Source organism: Aristolochia californica, unplaced genomic scaffold, assembly GCF_029961685.1.
Source record: "Aristolochia californica isolate CCGP_79_NKW_82.1479 unplaced genomic scaffold, dmAriCali1.0.hap1 SCAF_14, whole genome shotgun sequence".
In the NCBI taxonomy this organism is placed as follows: Eukaryota; Viridiplantae; Streptophyta; class Magnoliopsida; order Piperales; family Aristolochiaceae; genus Aristolochia; species Aristolochia californica.
Genome location: NW_027181815.1, coordinates 22449002 through 22474737, shown reverse-complemented (window position 1 = coordinate 22474737; position 25736 = coordinate 22449002). Strand labels below are relative to the sequence as shown.

The following is a 25736-nucleotide window of genomic DNA, read 5'->3' as shown; positions in this document are numbered from 1 at the left end:
CTGTCAAAGATAAACAGAAAGAGGCCCTGTTAACTGCCATATGCCTTGCTAACATTAAACCGCATCTTGAAGTTTCTAAGACTCACCTTCTTAGCTCTTCCGCGGTTCCCACTTTTGATGATGTATGTACTACACTTCTCCATATTCCAGATGCTTCTCTCTCTACTACTGAAATGTCATCTGCTATGTACTCTAGACATAGGGGAACACCATCTGATAAAAGTCGAGGCCGAGGCAGATTTTATAGTGGAGGAAGAGGAAGAGGTGGAAGGACTGGTTTTGACCGAACAGATGGGAAGGAATGCACCCATTGTAAAGGATATGACCACACTAGAGACACATACTTTCACCTAAAAGAATGCTCTATATGTGGTAGATTGGGCCACTTTTGTGAAAGATGTTATAAAGCTAATGAGAGTAGGCCTAACCAAGCCTTAGTGAGTGATACAAAGGTAGAGCAGTCTACCACAACAAATCAAAAGCATACTTTTACTAATGAAGACTATGAACTATTCCAGAAAATGAAGACCATGGTGGGGTCCTCCCCAAGTACTTTTTCACCAACCTCTGCCACCACCATTTCAGGTATGTTTTCTGCCTCCTCTTCATCCTGGATAATTGACTCAAAAGTCTCCGAGCATCTTACAGGTAACAAACAACTTCTATACTCAGTTTCTCCATGTCTTACACATAAATTTGTTACCATTGTTGATGGTTCACAAACTAAAGTTCAACGGAAAGGATCCACTTCTATTACACCATCACTTCCGCTCACTGATATCCATTTCATTCCTACTTTCCCTTTGAATCTTTTATCGGTTAGTGTTAAGCACCTAGCCAATACTACCCAAAAGACCGGCCTGTTAGGAGCGGAAGACATAGGTACTTAACCCAGGACCATAACATCACACCCCGCCCGCCCGAGCCGACGACCACGGCGGCATTAACACAGCAATGCGACCGGGTCAGGGGTCACGCCAGGGGCTTGCGGTCCACCTGCGCACGCGGCCGCTGGGACTCGAAGTCAGGACGTAGCGCCTGCTCTGATACCAAATGTTAAGCACCTAGCCAATACTACCCAAAAGACCGGCCTGTTAGGAGCGGAAGACATAGGTACTTAACCCAGGACCATAACAGTTAGTGAGTTCACCAAACATTTTAATTGCTCTATAACTTTCTCACCCACTTCGTGTGTGTTTTAGGATCTTACAACAAAGTGGGTGATTGGTGGAGACTGTGAACAAGGGGGGCTCTACTACCTAGATGTGCCACAAATAAATACTACATCCACCCGTGACACTGAAATCAGGTTATGGCACAACCGGTTGGGACATCCGTCCACCCAATCTCTTCATCATTTTTTTCCTAAAGCGTGGTCAAAACTTCATTGTGAAGCATGTCAAATGATTAAACATCAGATGTCTACATACTTACCTCGTCTAGAAATTAAAAGTCTCTCCTTTTTTGTTAATTCATACTGATGTATGGAGACCCTTGAGTGTCTCCAACATTTCTCACGTGAAATATTTTATTCATTCATTGATGACTTCACTTGTACCACTTGGTTATTTTTGTTTAAAATACCATTGATATTTAAATATTTTCATGCAATGGTACTCACTCAATTTTGGCAGAAAGTTAAAGTCTTTCAGTCGAATAATGCCAAATAATACACATCCAAGTTCTTGACTTGCTTTATCAAGAAAATGGCATTATTCATCAGACATCATGTGCTTATACCCCTCAACAAAATGGTGTAGCCGAATGGAAGAACCGTCATATTCTTGAGGTAGCTCGCGGTTTACTATATGTCATGAAAGTTCCATATTTTTATTGGCCTCATGCATTTCTTACTACATGTTTTCTTATAAAGCGGTTACCCTCTTCCATTCATGGTAAAAAAAATTCATACTCTCTATTATTACCTGATGATGATCCTTTTTCACTGCCTTTGATAATCTTCGATTGTCAATGTTTTGTCCATATTTCCTCCCCAAAACACAGTAAACTTGATCCCAAATTTGTGAAGTGTCTCATCTTAGGATACTCACGCAAACAAAAGGGTTATGTTTGCTATAATCCCTCTCTTCAGTGTTTACTTGTATCTCGGGATGTCACATTTTTTAAGACTCTCCATATTATTCTGATAATGCTCCTCCATGTTTATCTTTCGTACCAGGTTCTCCTCGATTGGTTGTGCCCCGTGCTGTAGAAACTACTCAACCCCCAGAAACATTGGGTGGCACCACACCTGCTGAGTTGTCGGATCCTACCAAGGTAAGTCCATCTTCTTCGATTATTTTTGGCCTAGAATATGATACTCCTCCTATTGCTGTTAGGAAAGAGCCCATATCATGCACCATGCCTTCTACTTCTCATCTCATAAAAAATTATGTGTCTCATCATCGTCTATCCCCTGTTTGTTGTCAATTTCTATCGGCTATTTCCTCCGTACATGTACCACAATCCTATCAGGAGGCTGTCAAACATCCAGGGGGGGAAGGAGGCTATGCATGAAGAAATGCAAGCTCTTTATAAAAATCAGACATGAGCTCTAGTCCCCCTTCCTTCAGATAAGAAACCCGTTGATTGCAAATGGGTATTTACAGTTAAACACAATCTGGACGGGTCCGTGGCTCAGTTGAAAGTTTGACTTGTTGCTAAAGGCTATACACAATGTTATGGCATTGATTATGAAAAAACATTCTCTCCAGTGGCTAAATTAAACTCGGTACGTTTGTTATTATCTTTGGTAGTTAATTCTTCCTGGTAGGTCTATCAACTTGATGTAAAAAATATTTTTCTAAATGGGGATATAAAATAGGACATTTATATGCAGCAACCACCTGGGTATGTGGTTGAGGGGGAGTCCATATGTCTATTAAAAAAATCTATTTATGGTCTCAAGCAGTCGCCTCGTGCATGGTCTGAAGATTTTAGCCAAGCACTCATACGGGTTGGATTTCACAGATGCTCAGGAGATCACCTATCTTTATTAAAAACACACTGAAGGACAAGGTAATTCTAGCTGTATATGTTGATGACATTATTATAACTGACAATGATCCAAAAGGCATCCAAAAGACAAAAGAAAGGATATGTACTGAATTCAAGACAAAGGATCTCGGACTGTTCAAATATTTTTTGGGTATTGAAGTACTACAATCCAGACATGGAATTATATTATCTCAAAGGAAGTATGTCTTTGACCTATTGGAGGAGACCGGAATGTTGGGATGTAGACCAGCAGAAACTCCTATGGACTCGAATACAAAATTATGTACAGGTACTAGAAAAGAAGTAGATGTCGAAAAATATCATAGATTGGTGGGAAGACTTATTTATCTCAACGTAACGAGACCAAATATTCATTTGCAGTCAATGTGGTAAGTCAATATATGCACAAACCACAACTCAGTCATTGGCAAACACTAGAACGGATATTACGATATCTAAAAGGAGCACCAGGAAGAGGGCTCCTCTATAAAAATCATGGACACTTCAACATCAAAGGCTTCTCATATGCAGACTGGGCCGGATCCCCGGATGACAGAAAATCTACTTGGGGATATTGTACGATGGTTGGAGGAAACTTGGTTACATGGAGGAGCAAGAAACAAAATGTAGTTACAAGGTCTAGTGTAGAAGCAGAGTACAAAGTCATGGCACACACAGTCAGTGAATTCCTATGGATCAGATCTATCGTAACTGAACTGGATTTTTACAAAGAAGCTCCTATGAATCTATATTGTGATAATCAGGCTGCAATTCACACCACATCAAATCCAGTCTTCCATGAGATAACAAAGCATATAGAAATAGACTGCCACTTCATACGAGAAAAATTCACTGCCGGCGTTTTATCTCTCCAACATGTATCTTCACATAACCAGGTTGCAGACATTCTCACCAAACCAGTCACTCACAAAATTGTGTCCAACATTTGCAGCAAGCTGGGCAACTACAATGTTTTCTCACCCCCAGCTTGAGGGGGAGTGTTACAATGTGGGACCCACCAGAGTAGGCTTCAACTAAAAATGGTTCAGATGATAAGTTTGATGGCTCCACATGGCACCAAATCTTCTTTTGATGATGCCAATTGATCGACTTCATAGTAGTGAGGAAGTTTTAGCTCCTCCCACTTCAAAGTTTTTTTTTTATATTTTAATTATTTTTTATTATATACACAATATTTTTTTGTACATCATTGTATATTCAGCTAAATAAATAAAATTTTGAATTCGTTTTAAAATTTTTATTTTATTTTATTTTATTAACTATTAAAAAATATAAAAAAGACAAATTTTAAATCTACATTATATTATTGTTGGTGAAACATTTTGCTATTTATTAATGAAAATTTCATCAAATTTTCATAAATATTTTTATAAATTAAAATAATTTTGGAAAAAAATTTAAAAAATTAAAAGTACTTCGTGGTGTATTATTTTCCAAATTATATTTGTTTAAAAAAATTTTCTCAATGAATTTTTTAAAGAAATTTTTTTAAAAAATAAAATTTATTGGTTAATTTTTTGCTGAAATTTTTTTATAGATAATTTAAAAAATTGGGAATTTTATAGTGAAAAATATTTTTAAAATTAAAAAATATTTTTCAATGAATTTTTTGTCGAGCACTGATTTTTTAAAAGTAAAAAACTTTTTTGGATAATTTTTCATGGAATATATTTTAAAAATAAAAATGTTTATAGCGAGAATTATTTTGAAAAAATAAAAACATCTTTCATTGATTTTTCATCTTGATAAAAAAATTATTTTAAAAAATATATTTCTTGAATAAAAGCACCAAAAATATTTTTTTAGCAATGAATTTTTTTGTTGTAAATATCTGTTGGTGGTAAGTTATTATTGGCCATTTTCGCCACACTTTGCATAGGTATTGCTGCCATATGCACGCTAATAGAAGTGACAGAAGAGTAGTAATTCTCACCTTACAAAGTGAAACTTTCTGTTCGTCGTCTGATTTCACAAACATTCACTTGAGATCGATCTCTCTGAAGTGTATTAGAATGGGCTTGGGAAGCGAGGTTGCTTACAACATTTGCATTGACCATCTTCCAAGAGCTCTTGCATTGATATTAGTGATATTATTGAAAGGTTTTTAAAGCTCCAAATTCTTTGCCTACACTCAACATCATGTGATGGCCACATTTCCTCCCTCCCCCTTTCTTTTTGCTTTCTTTTTCCCATTCTGTGTTTGACTTTGAACTGAGCTTGGGATCACTCTGCTGCACCTCTGATCAAATTCCTCTTTCTTACTTTAGCTGAATATCTATAAAAAAAAAAAAAAAAAAAATCACTCCTCGCTTTATTTCCTGAAAAGAAAGAAAAAAGACCCAGTTTGGGTTTGCCGGTTTTGATTGTTAAAATCCGAGAAGGGTGAGAAGGGTGTGTTTGTAATATTAGAAAAATAGAGGGAAAGAAAAAGAAAACGAAAAACTTCTAGGGTTTATATGGAACCCCTAAAAAAGAAAAGAGGTTTTTTTTCTCTTGTTTGGATGTCTATGAAAAATGAGAGAGAAAATAAAAGAAAAATATAGTTTTTCTTGTTTGGATACAAGAGGAAAACGAAAAAAAAAATATTAATATTTTAAAATTTTGATGATTAAAATTTTCTCTACCCCTTTTCTATTTCTTTTCTTTTCTTTTGGAATTTCATCATTTTAAGATGGAAAATATTATAGCTAGGGGAGAAACTATATATCTCTCTCATTTTCTTTTCTCTCCGTGATTCTCATATGCCAAACAACGGAAAATGACTTTCTTTCTCGTTTTCTTTTCTTTTCTTTTCTTTTCTTTTCTTTTCTTTTCTTTTCTTTTCTAATGGTTCCAAACAGACCCCTAAAGTAAAACTTTGTTCCTTGAATGATGAATTTCTTTTTATTATTGGAGTTATTACTATTTCTATTATTTTTCTGTTTCTTGATCGAATCGTGGCTCAGAAAACTCAGAATCAATATTAAATTAACACTCGAAAGCTAATTTAGTTTTGGGCTAAAACAAAACTACTCTATACCATGGATATGAATGCACTCGTGTAGAGGTTCTTGTGGAGGTTCAGGAATATGAAAGAACTAAAAGAGACTCCTCTTGGAGCTGTAAAAGCTACGAATAGCACCATGTGAGAAGCACCATGTGAGAAACCAATAAGAGACCTGCTGCCATCTTAAAATATCCTTCTATTTCTTCCATCTTATACTGAGAAAACCTGTCATGAGGCCTAAAACTTCTCTTTGATTAGTGAAATACCTCTTAATGAAATCTTACCATCATCACTGAGCAGGTTTGGTGCTGGCATATAATTTACTATAGATTTTTAACTAGTTCTCTTTTATATTTTATTTGTTTCTATTTGTTTTCCCCTATCTATCCATCTATCTTTTCTCTCCCAACAATACATACATAATATCTTCCAAAAAAAGGCAATTAGTTTTTTATAGTTTTTTGCTAAAATTCCTTTTTACAACGAATACATTTTGTTAAGTACCTAACCAATACTACCCAAAAGACCGGCTTGGTAGGTCGCAAAAAGTACTTAAGCCAGGACCATAATATCACATCCCACCTTCACGAACCGACAACCACGACGGCTCACTCTAGCGACGACCCACTTTAGCAACACCGTTAGGTCGCCCCCTCCGCGAGGTCGTCCCTTTCGCAAGGTCGCCCCCTTTAGGATTTGAACTCGCGATGTGGGTACCCGCTCTGATGCCAAATATTAAGTACTTAGCCAATATTACCCAAAAGACTTGTCTGGTAGGTATCGGAAAGCTAATTACTTAACCCAGGACCATAACAGACGTTTTTATATAAACATAATTTCATATTAAGAGTGTGTTTGTGTTAATAGGAAAGTGTATGGAAAAATGTCATAGGAATACTTTTTAACATTTGTGCCAATTTTAGGATAGAAACTATAAGAAAAGTAAACTAAGAAACACTGAAGTGGTTTTTTTATCACTTATATCTTATTTTTAATATTTTTATTATTTATAAAAAACATTTAATTCTAAAATAATTACAAACACCAAAACTAACTTTGCTTTCATTTCTATGGCAAAACAAACGCAAAAAACCGGTCAAAAGGAAAGAAAAATTAGTCAATGAAAAAAAATATTTCTAAACTTTAATATGAAATATCTAATTAAGCCCCTTAAAAGGTTAGTGGATGATTAATCAAGTAGTTATGAAAGCATCTCACAAGAATCTGACATTAAAACCATGTTATGTAATTAAATCTGAAGTTGTATCTTGAAAGCTTGTATTGGAATCAAACGCAGGTATCCTAAAGTCTCCAAAGTTGCCCCCACATGCCCAAACTATAGCTGTGGCGGCTGCTTCTCAACCTCCTATTTAAAAATGAATCAATATTTAACCTTTTGAACTTATTTTCCTCAATTCTTGTTAACTTTATTTTATGTGATTGAACCGTCCAAAGCTTCGCTGGTATCAAGGAGTTTGCTTTGGAAACAATCCAAAAATCATGTAATCATGTGAATTTTTATTTTTCTTGGGATCGTTTTCCTCTTAAAAATATTCATTAAAGAATATCGTTATTCCACTCACTCCTCTCACCTACGTGGAAAAAAATAAAAATTTGATCATTATCTCATTTTTACTAACTATTTTTAAAAATAATAACGGTCAAATTCTTATTTTTTTCATAGAATTTAGAAACACTAGAATTAGAGGTGAATAAAAAAACTGAAGGTGATTTTGTGACTTTTGAAATCAAATAGCATCTTAAGAAAATAAGAATTTATGAATTAAAAAAATATAAGAAATTGTAAAAACGAGAAAAAAATTATGAATCAAATAGCATTTATTTTTGGAGTGAACAAACTCTCTTCGACGTAGAAAAATAAAACTTGTAATTATTGAACAAAAAATTTTAGAAGGTGACTCTAACATATTATCCTAGCAATTAGACCTCATTGGTCGATAGGACGCAATCCACGAATGTAAATAAAAAATTATTTTAAAATATATTTATAATATATATCATTAATGAGATAAAAAATTAATATATAATAAAAATTAAGCAATTGGGATACTTATTTTCAATGGAGATTGTAAAATTACATATCATTAATTTTAAGAAGAAATATCATCATCTAATTACGATTGCATTTGTGCCAATATGAAACTATAAAAAAAAATAACTTTAGGTCCACTTCTTAGTTAAAAATGGAGTTAAATTTTGGTTCATTTCTTTAATTAAAAAAAAAAAAGAGTGTTTGTAAAGCGGAAGGTCAACGACGAGACTTTGTACGAGAAGTAGAAACGAGAAAATCGACAAGAGAGTACGTAATGACGAGTAAACGCGTTTTATAGCACTTTAGATTATTTTAAGATCATGAGACTCGTTAGTCTTACATCTTTGACTTGCATTCTACGGCAGCTTTTGCTGCTCCTCCGGCGTCGTCTCCGGCGTCTACTTTTTCATCACCCAGATACACAATAAAACAAGGGGCTGACAATCAACCAGAGATCTTCATTCTGCATTTCATACTACTGACAGACACGGCTGAAGAGACGAAGGGAGGAATATGGGTACGTCAAACGGCGGAGTTCCGCCGGGGTTTAGGTTTCATCCGACGGAGGAGGAGCTGTTGCATTACTACCTGAAGAAGAAGATCACCTATCAGAAGTTCGATTTGGAGGTTATTAGAGAGGTGGACTTGAACAAGATGGAACCCTGGGACCTGCAAGGTGAGTTTTTCTTAGATTGTTAGAGACACTACTGTTGAGGATCTTGATTCTGTACTGAATTCCCAGAGACGGACCATGAATCAATCTATCAAGTTCAGAAGTGGCTGAAAGCTCCATCAACTGGAGCCCGCGCCTGTATATGGTGACCCTGAGAGGCTAATTAAGATTTCTTTTTTCTCTCCTTTTCTGTTTGTTAGGAACGCATTGCTGCCTATAGATAAAACGCGAGCTTAAAATGATTTCTCAATGACATGGCTTTTTCCCTAAATTCTTTTTAATTCAGAAAAATATAAGGATTGCCTCAAAAAAGCAATTATAGTTCCATGGTTGAATATGATTTGTATTTCCAAGGAATCTCAGGGTGTTCATACCAGCCACTAGCATTAGTTTTTATGAACTTAATAAGGTTAGTAGAGAAACTACTTTTGAAATATTATGGACGGATTAGGATAACCGATCCATGTGAAGCTCATCAAAGCTTCACCACGCAGAGACCCATCTACATGACTCTTAGTGTAAGCTTTCACCGGAGAAATTTTATTTCGTATATATATTTTTCATACATTTACAATAAGTCTTATATTTACATATTTCATATTTCCTCCTTCATTTTACGGAAGACTTCCTCCTCTAGAAGACAACTCATACCAAATGTTAAGGAATAGTCCCACATGGATTAATGAGTAAAAAGATCTTGAGTTTATGAGTTGAGAATGAAATTTTCTAAGTTAGTTAGTCATTTTGGGATGGCCTTTGGACCCAACTTCCCATACTTAACATGTTCAACAATTTACAAAATGCCACCATGCATTGTATATTCTGGAGTTCTTATGCTAACACCATCCACCTTCATTCTTAAAAATCCCTTTCCATGCATTAAATTAATGAATATATAGAATTGCATCTTACATGTGTTTCTTTCTTTCTTTTTTCTTGCCTTAGAGAGGTGTAAGATAGGTTCGACTCCACAAAATGATTGGTACTTCTTCAGCCACAAAGACAGAAAGTACCCGACTGGTTCGAGAACAAACAGAGCCACAAACGCCGGATTTTGGAAGGCAACAGGGAGAGACAAATGCATAAGAAATAGCTACAAGAAGATAGGAATGAGGAAGACACTTGTTTTCTACAGAGGGAGGGCTCCTCATGGCCAGAAGACGGATTGGATCATGCACGAGTATAGGCTAGAGGAGATCGATGACATGCAAGGCAATCGAACTGTAAAGTTCCTCTCCTCTCTCTATCGTCTCTCTTTCTTTCTTTCTGTCTCTTGCGAACTAGGTTTCATAAGATCGTCGATAACAGAATATAATACTGATTATTGCAGGATGATGGCTGGGTGGTTTGCCGGGTTTTCAAGAAGAAGAATCTCTTCAAGATTGGGAGTGAAGGAAGCACCAGCCTCGGCAACGGCTCGCACGGTAACAACCAATCTCTAACTCTCAAAGACATCCACTACGATCGCCGGCAGGAACTCCAAACGTTTGATCTGTACAAGAGGGACCTCGCCTTGTACCCTCAAGTACCCACCTCGCCTTTCTCTCACGTTCAAGCACAGACCCACCTCCGGAATGCTAAGCCCCTGAGCTACGACTTCCCCGCCATTACCAGCGATTCCCCAGCAATGGTGAAACAGTTCTTGTCTAACAATCTGAGGGACAGTGACACCGCCGAGAGCTTAGGCAGGCAAGTGCAACAGTATCAAGCCTGTGAAGGGGGGATGGATGTCGATGCCTGTGAGTCTGCCATCGTTGAAGGGAGAGATGAGAGCCTCAATGACTGGGCTATGCTTGATCGTCTGGTTACAATCGGTCAGGAAGATCCGTCCAAGGCAGTGAGATTTGTGGAGGCTAATGCATCAGTAAGTCAGATAAATCAACTTTCTTTTCGAGGGGAGATGGATCTGTGGGGATATGGAAAATAGAAACTTTATTTTCACGCTTTCGTTTCAAAGGGGATGGATCATATTCGGTGATAAACCCTTAATTAAATACTAATTAACTGTAATTAAAAGTGGGGCTTGAAGTAAGTCCTGTTTTCGCTTCTTGTGCCCAAATGGGAAGTTTAGTTTTATTTTATTATTGTTTCTTGTGCTGGCACTTGTATAAAACAATTGGTCATGGTCTTTTTGTTTGGGTGTTAAAACTTCAATCTTTATCTACTACTACTTCTTTGTCTTGCCTAAGTGAGGAGAAGAAATAAAGATCGAAAATAAATAGATAATCACAATTAGAACTGGGAGAGTCTCTACTCTTATGTTTGTACTTAGGGATGAATAATTCGTAATCTAATGTTTACACTTAAAATGATTTAACTACCTTTATGGCCATAACATATGCCGACACTCTCCCTCAAGATGGGTGATACAAATTAAACAAATCTACTTTGGTTGGTGCATATAGATAATAGGCACTCAGTTTGGAACAAGTAGAACCACTACAAAAATATCTATTTTTCTTGAAAAAAACATTGTGAAAATATTCTAATTTTGCCTCTAAAACTATTCTCGACATTTTTTTGCCAAAACTTTACAGGTAATACCCTGCTTAGAATAGCTAATTATGGCAAAAACTAATTTCACCACCAATAAATAAACATTTGTCAACAAATATATTTTTTGATAATTTTTTAACTTCCAAAAAATAGACTCAAGTTAATTTTTTTAAAGATATTTTTTATTTTTCTAAAAAAATTTCATGGAAAAATTTTCTTTGAAATATATTTTTTATTCCAAAAAAAATTCTTGATAAAGTTTTTTACCAACAAATATTTTTATTTTCCTAAATATATTTCTATGAAACTTTTTATAGATAAATAGTTTTATTTTCCTAAATATATTAATTAGTAAATTTTTAATCAATATTTTAATAATTTTTATAACAATTAATCTGAAAAAAAATATTTCACAGATTATAATTTTTGAAAATTTAAAACAAAAAAATTAATAATTTTCTTAAAATTTTTAAAATAATTTTTTGTAATGAGATAGTTCAAGGAAAAATGTGTTTTTTTTATGAATTCTTTCATTATAATTATTAAATTAAATTTTTTTTCATGTATTTATATTCAAAAAACATAATAAAATTAAATTTTATACAAAAATGAGTTCAGTTTTATTTATGTAACTGAATATACAACAAAATAATGTACTAACATAACATGTAACATAAAAATATAAAAATAGAGTGTTATGAGCACAAAAAAGAACGGTTTTTGGTAAAAAAAAGTCAGTAAGATGATCTATAAATTTCACCGTTAAAATTATTCTCAGTGATTTTTGCAAAAGAAAATTTTCTTGTAATAACCAGTTGACAATAAGTATTTAAATTGTTTCCAAAAAATAATTTTTGTTTGTGAAATTTTTTGCTGAAAAATATTTTTTTATAAAATACTTGTTAGCTAGAGTTTTGATGATAAATATTTTTTATTTTACGAAATATATTTATGAGTTAATTGTTTCATCAAATAATAGTTTTTTGAGTTTCTTAAATATTTTGAAATGCAAAATTTTACCGATGAATATTTTTTATTTTCATGTAAAATATTCCTTAATGAAATTTCACATACAAATGGTTTTTATTTTCTAAAATCTTTTTCGGTGAAAATTTTCATCAAAAAATATTTTTTATTCATAAAATATTTCTCTGTAAAATTTTCATTTTAATTTTTAATAATAATTTTCATTAAAATTTTCAATAAAATTAATTTTATTTATTTATTTATAAAACGCGTTCTTGTGAATTTTTCTTATGATAATTTGTTTAAAATTAAAGTTTTTCCAGTATACCTATTTAAATAGTTAATAAAATAAAGTTTAAATTTAATAAAAATTAATTAGAAATTTTATTTATATTTCTAAATATAAAGAAATGTACATAGAAATAATGTAAAAAATAACTATATAAACAAAAAATAACAAGTTATGGAGGAACAAGGTGAGAGTAGTTAGTGCTGATTAGTTGTTGTGAAGGCGATTTACTAAAAAACCAGAAGAAGATATAATACCTGGAGAAACCAACTAAGCCATTATCTAAGCCATTTGAGCTTGAACCTACTTGTAGTTGTTTGTAGCTCTTCTAACTAGTGTCTGCTCTACTAGTTGCTATGACTACTATCTGATTACCTCGTTTCCCATGCAAGCTCCTCATTTGTCTTCTCCAAGTTAGCTGCCGAAGTTGCTTTGGTGGCACCTAAACTTCGAGCAGTAAGAAGGGGGTGCACCAAGACCCTTCTCATAGCCAATTTGGACACCCATCATCTGATCATATTAGGCATTTTAATAGGCTCTACACTTGCAATCGGGTCTCCAAGACTAAACTATATATTTGTTCTTGCTAAAGTTGTAGATAGTAATTAATAATTTATATAAATTTAATGATAAAAATATAAAAAATGAAATACTGATATGGGCAACTATGTTCTCCTCAGTTGCTCATCATTTGGCTTGTCTTATGTGGATGTTCTTAAGGAAATCAACTTTTTTTACCTCACCCTATACATATCATCTCATGGTGCTCCTGGACGAAAGACTTTGACCCACTTGTATGCCAGATTTTTTGTTTCCAAGCATTTTCAGAGTTGATCTTTGATCACATTACATTTAAGAAAATGAAAAGAATATGACTTACACACATTTAAAAATTTAAGTACTATTAATTTAAAAAATAAAAAATAAAAAATAAAATATCTGATAGTTAACATCATAAAAAACGTTTTGACATATCCAATTCCAATAGTCTAAGGAATACTTTGTTTTGGGTACTACCGTGCCTCCTCCAATCCACAAATCGCTGGAACCACTAATGTTAACAAGATTGGTAATCCCTAAACATGAGGCCCTGGGTCAATGTACAAACACATCTAACAGATTCGTCATTCTAACAATCGGCTATAAATTTCTCCTACATAAAAAATGATAAAAAATAAAAAATTAATATACGAAACTATATATTAACCAAAGAAAAAGTAATTAATAAGACAACATAAAAAAAGTAACATTACCTGGATCATGTCAAAAATGCTGGAGAAATTCCCACCCATAAATACTTGAATTTCATAACCCTCTTTCATGCATGGCTCCTAAGATGTGCACCAATGAAGTTGGTGAAGTCACTACTATGTAAATCCATCAGGCCTCTGCAAATTACTGGCCTTCCCAATGGTCAAACCACTAAAGGGCTACACTAATGCTTCTATGAGAGTTGTGGTGTAGAGGCTGAGATGTGGAAGGCTCTTATAAATAAGTATCTATACAAATAGACAACATCAATAATTTATAGAAATAAGACAAAGAAAACTATTCTAATCAATGAAATTGATGTTACATATGTGGCCACTGTCTGAGGGTTACAAAAAATCGGGGTTGCCAGCATTGTCATGGCACAGGCAGATTGATGCATTCACCAGGGAATAAGTGGGGAACTTTGCCTTCAACAATTGTAACTCAGGTTGCGATCGGCGGGGTTGTTGGGGAAGCTGCTTTAGTGACTGAAATCGAAGGTATGGCCATCTAGGTAGCATGCTAGTAAATCACACAATTGATTAATATAATTAAATTGGATAATAATGAAACAAAACATAAATATTCTAAATTTCTCATAATTAAAATTACTATTTTTGATGTTCCATTATTGAAGAATTGAGTTAATGGAGGATTAACTTGTAATTTTTAATGGTTATTTTCTTAATTAAGTCCTTTATAAGGGGCACCTTTGTAATTATTTTAAGAAAAGCATATAAATAAGGAGCAAAGGGAGAGAGGGGGACATGATCTATTCTTCTTCTTTCTTTCCTCAAAGTCCCATCCATGTTCAACTCTCTTCTTCTTTCTTCTTCTTTCTTCTTCACTTTTCTCCTTCACTTTACATACAACTTGTTAGAAGATCTAAGTGAATTTGGTTGGCATTAATGTAAAATTCTATGATCTTTTGGCTTTTATCCTCACCTGTTAGGGTGACGAGCATACTTGTACTTTTAATCTTTTGAACTCTATAAATAATACATAAGAGTGAGGGATTAGGGTAAGCTCATAACCCTAATCTTCTCCACTCTTCCCAATGTCCCCACACACTTCCTTCTCTCCAACTCAACCATCCTCCTCTCTTTATCAACCTTCACTTCCTTCTTCTTCTCTCTTCTTCTCTTTCTTTCTTCATTCTTCCATTACTAAAAACTAGAAGATATAAATACCATGGAATCCTGAAATTAACACAACTCTAAGAAAAGATAAGAGATTCTTAATGGAATCCTAGAATCTACCATAGTACTAGAGCTACGATTCCATAAATTTACTACTCATACATGTTTAAGATTGTGTTTCCATTCAACAAGCAAGGTCTGTTAGGAATTAGACGCCCGAATTCACAACTAACGAGAGCAATAATAATAAACGTGGAAGTAGGGAAAATCAAGCACAAAAAATCTCAACAAGATTTATACACGTTCACCTTCAAGTAAGACTACGTCCTGTCTTCAACCGCTGCAGTAATCCACTATAAAGATGAAATAGTTTACAAGAGAAATCACACAATTACAGGTGTTTCTCTCTAACCTCTCAGGCTGCAACTCGATATGCTCCTCAGATTAAGATCATAAAACCCTAATAGCGGTGCCCCCCAATTTAAAGAGAAAGCTAGGGCAACCGTACTACAGGAGTAAAATTCCCAAACTGTTCTTAATGAAACAACAATCAACTCAACGATCAACTCAGTGTAAGGCGTTAATTAGGCTTCACAACTTAACAGGTTCCTTAATATTTAAGTGAAGAGATTTCTCATCGTACATGACTCTCTAACTATCTCACAAAACCACCACCTTCCATTGATGAAGAAGATAGCAACTACAAGAAGTGGTTGAAAGATGACACACTAATAATCTACAACTTGGAGGAATCATTGTCTACCATTATTGTCCACTTAGAAGTCACTAAAGACATGCGGAACACACTGGCAAAACTTTCTTCTAGTTCTAATGATCTTCAGAGACTTTATGATGTCTTTAGGCTATGTTCACTACCAAGACAGGAGACTACCTCAATGACTACTTTGCTTGGTGTTAAAAGAAGTGGTGTGATGAGTTCTTTTCCTAGTTTACCTCTACCTTGTATACCTAAGGGTAGAGGTATCATTATGTAAAACTTTCATTCAATATAAATTGAAACTATGGAGGTCATCCCTATGCCCTAATGGGGAATTTTCTCTGCTATCAAATTCTCTCTCACGTTTTAGCCTTCTTCATATATAAACAACTATAGTTCTCTCTTCTTCTTCTCCTCATCTCTCTTCTTCTTTTCTTCTTCTAACCAAATTTTCTATATGCTAAGGCCCTAGAATTTAATATGGTATCAAAGCAAAGGTTCTATGGCTTCTTCTTTTTTCTTCTCAAATTTCAACTTTTTTGAAGGCTTTGGAAGACACATTGATGTTTCAACTAGAGAAGCATTCAAGTAGTAGTGGTTGATCAAAACAAAAGACAAAGAAGGGTTGACATCTTCCTCCCTTAAGATAAGTTCCAAAGTTTGTTTCATCCTCCTCCATGCAAGCCTAAATCATCCATGCACATGGAAGAACCTACACATGAAAGTTCATATTTTTGTCATTCCGATGCAAAACACCAAAATATTGGGTTCATTGGATTGCCACGCAAAAATTGAAAACTCGTCTTGAGTTCCAACCTTAGCTTTGAGTATTTTGTGTTTTCTAGTGATATTTTATGGATTAAAACCCTAACTTAGGGTTTGAAGGTGTTATTTTCAGAAATCCTATTGCATGAGAAATAAAGAGTTGTGTCTAGGAAATTGCTAGTCAATTGTTGAATTTGAGTTGATTTCAATCAATCACTACAAGAAAATTTGTCTCTGCCAACAGAGCAACCCGCTAACAAAATTACATTTGGTGGTGAAAAGACCTCTCCCAATCAATAATATAATTCATTGGGATAGACAAAATTTCTCCCAGTGAGTTCTAAATTCATTGACAGAACTCTTTCTATCAGGGAGATGTCAAATTCAGATCTTTACCAGCGAATTAATGAAACTCGCTCGGGGGTCTTTGGGAGCAAGTACCCTCTCCCAGTGTATTAATTTTTTTGCTATGAGTTCTTCTCCTTTTCTTTCTTTTTATTTTCTTCTTCTTCTATTTTCATTTTTTCCTTATTATTAAATTCTAGGGTTTAATCTGTAGAAACTAGATTTGAGATGAAGAAGAAGAAGGGAGTAGAAAAAGGAATAAAGAAGAGGAGAAAATGAAGAGAATAGAGCTTGAGAAGCACGAGTTGGAGTGAAGATTTGGGTTTAGAGAAGAGCTCAATGATCCTCCTCCCCCTCATTATATTACTTATATTGGTGGGCTTAAATGCTCTAGCACATAAGCAATTCAAAAAATAACTCACAATTTATAACTAATTACAACCTACATCACTCTCTTAATTACATGATATACCACATGAATGTCTTAGACAGTCCCCCTCAAGCTGGTGAAAAAACATCAAATGTTCCCAGCCTGGTGCATATATGAGTAACTTCATAACAATAGCTTTTATAAAGATGTTTGCTAATTGATTCCTTGAAGGTATATACTGCATAAATATTAATCCAACTTGGAGTTTTTCCTAAACGAAGTCACAGTCTATCTCAATATGCTTGGTCCATTCATGAAAGACTGGATTATTTGTAATATAGATAGTTTCCTGATTATCGCAATGAAGTTGCATGAGTCTTGTTATCCGAATTCCCAACTCAATATAGATAGTTTCCTGATTATCGCAATGAAGTTGCATGAGTCTTGTTATCCGAATTCCCAACTCAATCCTGAATGATCTCAACCATAACAACTCACTCTCTGCTAATGCCATAGCTTGGTATTCAGCCTTGACACACGAATCATGCTACCACATTTTGTTTCTTTCTCCTCCAAGTGACTAGATTGCCTCCAACTTTTGTGCAATGGCCAAAGATAAAGTTCCTATGATCATGAGACCTGACCCAATCTGCATCAACAAAGCCATCAATTTCGGTGTGCCCATGACGTTTGTATACCAATCCTTATCCTGGACTCTTCTTTTAAGTATTGAAAGGTTCTTTCCAATGCTTCCCAATGCGATTGTTGAGATTGATGCATATATTGAGTGATAACACTGACTGAATCAGATATATTTGGTCTCAAGATTGTGAGATATATATAAGTTTCCTAACTAATCACTAAAATTGATCAACATCAACATCACTCCCAATTCCACCACACATTTAACATTAGGTTCCATGGGTGTATCAACTGACTTATATCCAAGTACATACTTCCTCTATGATAGAATTATTCCATTCCAAACTAAAGAATTTCAATCCCTAGGAAGTACTTGAGAAGTTCGAGGTCCTTGGTTTGGAATTCCTTGTTTAGATCCTGATTAACCTACTGAATGCCACTAAGATCATTGCATGTAATAAAAATGTCATCAACATACACAACCATAAGGATGTTTCCCTTAATGGTGTTTTTGGTGAACACTGAGTGGTCACTGTTACACCTCTTGAATCTGAATATTGCAATCACAGTGGTAAATTTATCAAACCAAGCCCGAGGAGATTGTTTCAACCCATAAATTTCCTTATTCAGTATACATACTTGCTCCTCCTCAACCACATAACCTAGTGGTTGGCTCATGTAGACTTCTCTAGATAGAGTACCATTCAAGAAAGCATTCTTAACATCTAACTGATGGAAATACCATTTAAAATTGGCCACAAGGGAAATGAGAACCTAAACATGGTTCATTTTTGCAACGGGGGAAACGGTTTCATCATAAAAAATACCTTAAGATTGTGAATAACTTTTAGCAACCAATTGTTCCTTGTATTGAGTAATAGAGCCATCTAGATTATACTTGAGTGGGAATACTCATTTGCACCAAACTGCATTCTTCCCAGGTGGAAGAAGAACCAACTTCCAAGGGGAATTATTGTACATAGCTAATATTTCTTCTTCCATGGTATGTCTCCACCTTGGATCATGTATATCTTCCTCATAACAAGTAGGGATAGTGGAAGAGAATATTGGAGAAAAAAAGAAACACAACTCGAAGACAAATGATGAGTGGAAACATAATGAGAGATAGGGTGTGAAGTGGATAGAGGTCTAACAACATTGGAGTGGGGCTCTTTGCGGAGAGAAATAGGACGAGTGTCAAAAGGTGGGCCATAAACCACCGGAGAGGAAGGAGGAGAACATATATCAGGATCATCAGAAGACTCATAGGTGACTGAGCAGCGTTTGAAGAGAGAAGGTCCTCAAACAATTGGTCCTGACTTTACTGTATTGCTAGTGGACTGTAATAGCTAGTGGACTTACAGAGTGAGTTGTAAACGTAGCTATTGCTGTTTTCTTACAGAGCTAGTGCAGTACTGGTTACTGTACTTATAGAGCTTTCAAGGGTACTTACTTGATTGGGCTAAAGCAAAAGCAAGCATCTGATCAGATCAACCAAGAGCGGCCAAACATCTTTTTCCTAAGCAAGGACTACGTTGGCGAGTGACGATTGGCCGAGGGGAGTTCCATCATGTAGCTGGGTACAAATAAGCCAGTTAAAGACGAGTCGGTAGGGTACAAAGAAGCCAGTGGGGTACTGGTTTGAAATGATCGTAGTTCAAATATCATAATCCACTGGAGTAACCAGCTTGGGCATCCCTGCAGATGGTGTAAAACTAGGGGGAGAGCTAGCTAAGAAATAAGGATGATTCTCAATAAAAGAAATATTGACTGAGATAAATGTTTTCTTCAAGGATGGAAAGAACACATATAGCCTTTTAGGGTTTTCAATTACCCCAGGAAAATGCACTTTACAGCCTGAGGAAGAAATTTACTATGGTGAGGCCCTAAGTGATGAACAAAAGAGGTGCACCTAAATACCTTAGGTAGCAAAGGGAAAACAACTTTATCAAGAAAAAATTTTGAGAAGGGAGTAGCACTTTGTAGCACAATCGATGACCTACGATTAATAAAAAAACACGTATTGAGCACTACATAAGGCCAATGAAACTGAAGAACATTCATAGACAATATAATTGTGCGGCCAACCTCTATAATATGTTGTTGTTTTCTTTTCGAAACACCATTTTGCGAAGGTGTATAAACACATGAGGATTAGTGAATGATCCCTTCTTTCTTGCAAAAATTGTGGAAGGTAGATGAAAAATACTCTTTTGCGTTATCAGATAGAAAGATTTTTACCCTGGTGTTGAATTGATTTTCAACCATAGCACAAAATGAGGTGAAACTAGAAAATACTTCAACAATGTTCTTCATCAAATATAACCATGTAACTATCGTGCAATCATCCAAAAATATAAAAAATACTTGGATTGTGAAATATTTGGGACATTAATAGGTCCCAAAATATCTGAATGAACAAAAACAAAAGGACTAGAAGCAATATTATTTTGCCTAGGTGCAAAGATAGATCTATGGTATTTCCCAAGCTTACAAAACTCACATGAAAAATGTGAAACAAAACAAATGGAAGGAAGTAAACTTTTTAAATTTTCTAAGGAGGGATGACCCAATCTCTTATGCTATTGAGAAGCCTCTTCTTGTGTGGTTGTTGCTATTGTTGTTAGGATGGAAGGATACATAGAGTGAAGAAGCCCTCTCTCATGGTGTTATGGTCTTGGGTCATGGATCTTGTAATACGGTGCTGAGAAGGATAATCTAGGGTTTAGAGAATGAGTTCTTCTTTGTCAATGTCACCTTTGATTTTAGGAAAAGCAAAAGAGATAGAATCCGATTCGTAAGGGAACTTGGACCTTTGGGTTCGTTGAGGAGAACTCCAACCCTAGAGCTCGTTGAGGATAACTCAAAATCCCTTGTTTATGCTAAATCAAGACTTACTCTTTTCTTTCTCTTGCCCCTCTAAGTAGGGTTCACGACAACCATAGTTTAAGAGGAATAATTACAATTATGCCCCTACGGCACACTAACTAATAAATTGAATGTAAAATGAAATAAAAGCAATTAATTGCATAACTCCATGACTCTGCTACAATGCCTCTAAATGACTTGGCCTACTATTGGGTCCTCAATATTTGCACCACCTCCCCCCCCCCCCCCCCCTTCCACCCAACTCCCCCTTGGAGAAAGAGCTTGTCCTCAAGCTTGAAAGCTGGGTAGATTTGCCGGAAGTTGTCAAGTGTTCCCAAGTAGATGTTGCTGGTTCGATGTAAGTCCTCTGGACTAGAATCTCCCACCAGTCATTGAGAAATCGGGCACTCAACACAGAGGCTGGAGTAACGATAACTCGACCTTCGTTCACTGAAGGGAGGAAAAGGAGTTGGAGGAGGATCTGCGCCCATAAATGCTTGAAGTAGGGAGACATGAAAGACATTGTGGAAGCTTGGCATTGGCTGGAAGTTTAAGCTAATAGGCAACCTCCCCAATTCGCTTAAGGATAGAGAATGGACCAAAGTACAGGAGGAAGAGTTTGTGGCGCTGCTGGCCAGCAATGGAGTGTTGTCTATGAGGTTGAAGTCGTAGCCATACATAGTCCTCTGAATTTTATGAAATTTCCATGTGCCCTTTGTCATAGAACTCCTTCATACGAACTTGGGCCTTCTGGAGGTGATCTGTAATATCATGTAACAACAGGTCAAGGAGGGCTTGATCAATGGCTTCAACTCTGGTGGAGCTAGGAGTATAAGAGAGAAGTCAAGGAGATGTCGGCCTTAAAGAACTCGGAATGGAGTGACCTACAAGGTTGTGTGGAAGGACGTGTTATAGCAATACTCTACCCGTGGTAGCCATTGAACCCAATGTTTAGGGTGATCGCCCACAAGGCACCATAAATACATCTCCACGATGCGGTTAACCACCTCTATTTGGTCGTCTATTTGAGGATGATAGGAGGAGGAGAAGTTCAGCTTGTTGCCACACAGATGAAAAAGTTCCCTCCATAAATGGTTGGAGACATTGATGGCAAGAAGAGTACCACTGGATATGTATACATGTTGGGTGGCATATCAGCTAGTTGGGTCTCTAAGTTGCATAAGATAGTTGCTCTTTCCACTATTGAGGCAGAATATGTTGCCATGATCGAAGCCAGCAAAGATATCATATGGTTGCAATCTTTATGGGAAGAAATAGGACTCAAGCATAGGAAGAATGTGGGTTATTGTGACAATCAGAGTGCTATTCATTTTGCAAAGAATTTTTTTTATCATGTCAAAACAAACCACATACAGGTGCGTTATCACTTCATCAGATCAGCTCTGGAAGATGGAGTCTTAGCTCTTGAGAAGATTCAAGGAAGTCAGAATCCGGTAGATATGTTAACAAAGATTGTTACGATCGAGAAACTGAAGTTATGTTCAACTTTAGTTGGACTTCTCTCTGAGGATAGAGACATTATTGACATTGCAAAGGAGATATTGATGATGGATTAGTCTCCAAGTGGAAGATTGTTAAGTTGTGGAACCGAATTAACGCCCTATGCTGAGTTGGTCTGATTATCTTAATCTGAGGAGCATCTCGAGTTGCAACCTGAGAGGTTAGAGAGATATACCTGTAAGTGTGCGATTTCTCTTGTAAACTATTTCATTTTTATAATGGATTACTACAGCGGCGGAAGACAGGACGTAGTATCATCTTGAGGCAAACCTGTATAAATCTTGCGTTTTTCCATGCTTGTTTGTTCCTTTCTTCTGCGTTTATTATTATTGTTCTGGTTAATTTAGAATTAGGGTGTTTAATTCCTAACAACTTTTACTTGAATTAGCTTATTAGGATCAATAAGCTCGAGATCAGAAAATGGTTTTTGTTTGCACCACCATTCTTAAGGTTTTTCAGAACATGTAGATTCAAGAAGTGTCTAACTTCTTTTTTGGTTGTTTCGGCAATGAGGAGGGGTTCTAAGGGTGGAACCTCACCACGTTTGCTGCGCTTTTGGAAATGTTGATGAAGAGTGTGAGCTATTCCAGAAATTGCCTAAGCTTGGGAAAGCTTAATTGCATAGGCAAACACAGTATCTCCATTAATATCTCATCTTGTATGACACTTTTAGGAGGTAATATTGAGGTGTTTGTTCTACAGGGGTGTGGAACATTAACCAAGTATTTTGAGGACTAAGTCTGGTCCTATATTAATTGTAGTTCCTAGACTGAGTAATGAAGGAATAAAAATCTTTTGCCTCCAATGTTGAGGTGAAATTTTTATGTTTCACATGGAGTGTCAGACTTTCTCCTAAACTGATTAAGACTAGGGGTGGTTTTGGAAGGGGTTTCCACAGATTGTTTGGAAGTAGTGCATGTAGGCCTAGACAATATGTACTTTCGGTATCAACAAGAGCATGAATATGAAATTTTTTATACCCTAGTAGTTTTAAAACGACCGTGATATAAGAATTTTCTAAAGAAACATGCTTAGCTGTTATCGGAATACTCATTCTTCGATTTCGGATGAATCAGACATATTTTCAGAATTTTTTGTTTCAGAATATTCAATGTTTAATTGAAGTTCATAAACTTCATCTTCAAATTGAATGACATTGTAATGACATATTTCTAATCCATCATTTCCGGCTAATGCCATATATGTATTGTATTGCCATTTTTGTTTTTCATTTGAACAATCTCTAGCAAAATGTCCTTCTTTTTTACAAACCTAGCATTTGCATATGCTTGGAGGTTTTCCTTTTGGGCAATAAGGATTTGTTTTTTTGACAAGTTTTCTTTCTGAAATATCTCTTTTTTGGAGAATATTTTTTCTGGAAACTTCTTTGTATTATATACTTCTTTTTTGAAAATTTTTTATTATGTTTTCTTTTTTTAGAAGAATGGTTTTTACAACCATAGGCTCCAACAACCTTATTTTGTTGTGAACAACAAAGGGTTTGTTTGTATGCAGGACTACTTTTCTTTTGAAGTCCTTGCATTTTGCATAGATTGGCAAGCTTATCCTGCATAAATCTATGTCTTCTTCCATGAGTGTCGATTCTAAGGATGATTTTCATTGAATTTTCTTGAAATTCTGGGTTTTTTTGGCAATTTTTTGCTTCATATTCTTTTTCACAGAGATCAGCTCTTAAAGATGGAGTATTAGCATTTGAAAAAATTCAAGGGAGTCAAAATTCGGCTGATATGTTAACAAAGACCGTTACGATTGAGAAACTGAAGTTGGACTAGTATCTGAGAATTGAGAAGTTGTTGCCACAACAAAGGAGAAATTGATGATGGATTAGTCTCCAAGTGGGACATTGTTAAGTTATGGATCCTAATTAACACCTTATGCTGAGTCAGTGTGAGAGAAATTGTTGTTTCATTAAGGGTAGTTTGGATATTTCACACTTGTAATCAAGTTGCCCAATTTTATCTTTATATTTGGGGGCGTCATTGTTAGGGTTTCATTATCCAAGGAGTATCATAAGTTGTAGCCTGAGATGCTAGAGAAAAACACATATAAGTGTGTACGATTTCTCTTGTAAACTATTTCATCTTCATAGTGGATTACTGCAATGACGGAAGATAGGATGTAGTCTCACCTTGAAGCGAACTTGTATAAATCTTGTTGTTTGTTCTCATGCTTAGTTTTACTGTTAGGATCCTCACGAGCCATGGATCTTGTCACCCTCCTCTCTTCTCTTCCTTCCATTATCTTGCTTGACGTTGAGATGGAATGAGGGGCTGAAGGGGATTGAATTTCGGAAAGGAGAATTGGGGAAATTCGGAAGAGAGCTTGAAGGAGCTCTTGACCTGTTTATCTAAATTACGTTAACTAGAGTGAACTCAATTCATAATCTTCATTACCCTAGCCGTCCCCTTAAATAGGGTGGAGGACGTCCAAAACCCTAAAGACCTCTTGGGTCAATGGTTCAAACCAATAAATGCTAAGCCAACCCAAACCAAAGACAAAACCAAACCAAAGACAATTACATGGAAATTGAAAAACACATTAATTAATTCCTACGCCTGTTGGTAACTGGTGATGCTATAGAGTCCATAACATCACCCCCCCTCCTGGAGAAAGAGCTTGTCCTCAAGCTCGAAGGAAGGATATAAAAGTCGAAATGTTGATAACTGCTCCCATGTGGTGTCACTGGGATCGGCATCGGCCCACTGGACTAGAATTTCCCAATCCCCTTGAATGTGGCGTGCTTGTATTACCTGAGCTGGAATAGAAAGGACTCTGCCCTCATGTAGTGGCGGCAGTGGAATGTGTAGTAGGGGCGAGTCACCTTGGAAGGGCTTCAATTGGGAGACGTGAAATACATTGTGGATCTTTGCTTCCGGTGGGAGCTGCAAACGGTATGCCACGGGCCCAATTTGGTCCAATATTGGAAATGGACCATAATATTTTGGAGACAGCATATGGCGCTTGGCTGCAGTCAGGGACAGCTGGCGGTAGTGTTGAAGTTTTAACCACACATAGTCTCCAGGGGAATAAGATGCCTCCCGGTGCTTCTTATCATAAAAGCGTTTCATAGAGTGTTGGGCCGCTTGCAGATGTGTACGTACCTCAGTGAGCATAGCATCTCGTTCAGCTAATGCTTGGTCCAAAGTGACGACTTTGGATGCCCCCGGTTCATATGGTAACAAACGAGGTGGATCTCTGCCATAAACTACCCTGAAAGGAGTAGTACCCAGTGCTGTGTGGTAAGATGTGTTATAGCAAAATTCTGCCCATGAAAGCCATTTCACCCATCTTCTAGGTGCGTCCCCCACAAAACAACGAAGATACATTTCAATAGTGCGATTGACAACCTCTGTTTGTCCGTCCGTTTGTGGGTGATAGGCTGACGAAAATGCCAATTGGGTGCCCTGTAATTTGAATAATTCCTTCCAAAAGAGACTGGTAAAAATTGCATCCCTGTCACTGATAATGGATGAGGGAATTCCATGTAATCTGACAATGTTGTCCATAAATAATTGAGCGACCTGAGCAGCAGTATATGGATGCGCCAAAGCAAGGAAGTGCCCATATTTTGAAAACCGATCAACGACGACAAATATCACCGATTTACCTGATGAA

The 25736-nt window shown here is 36.0% G+C and overlaps 1 protein-coding gene across 1 annotated transcript; it reads left to right on the top strand.

Annotated features, from left to right (window-relative positions):
* The first annotated feature begins 8570 nt into the window (after positions 1-8570).
* On the top strand, positions 8571-10657 carry LOC137950888 (protein BEARSKIN2-like). The gene is made up of 3 exons (XM_068797548.1): positions 8571-8733; positions 9676-9953; positions 10061-10657. Exons 1-3 carry the CDS (start codon positions 8571-8573, stop codon positions 10655-10657), a joined length of 1038 nt encoding a protein of 345 aa, XP_068653649.1.
* Positions 10658-25736: the final 15079 nt, after the last annotated feature.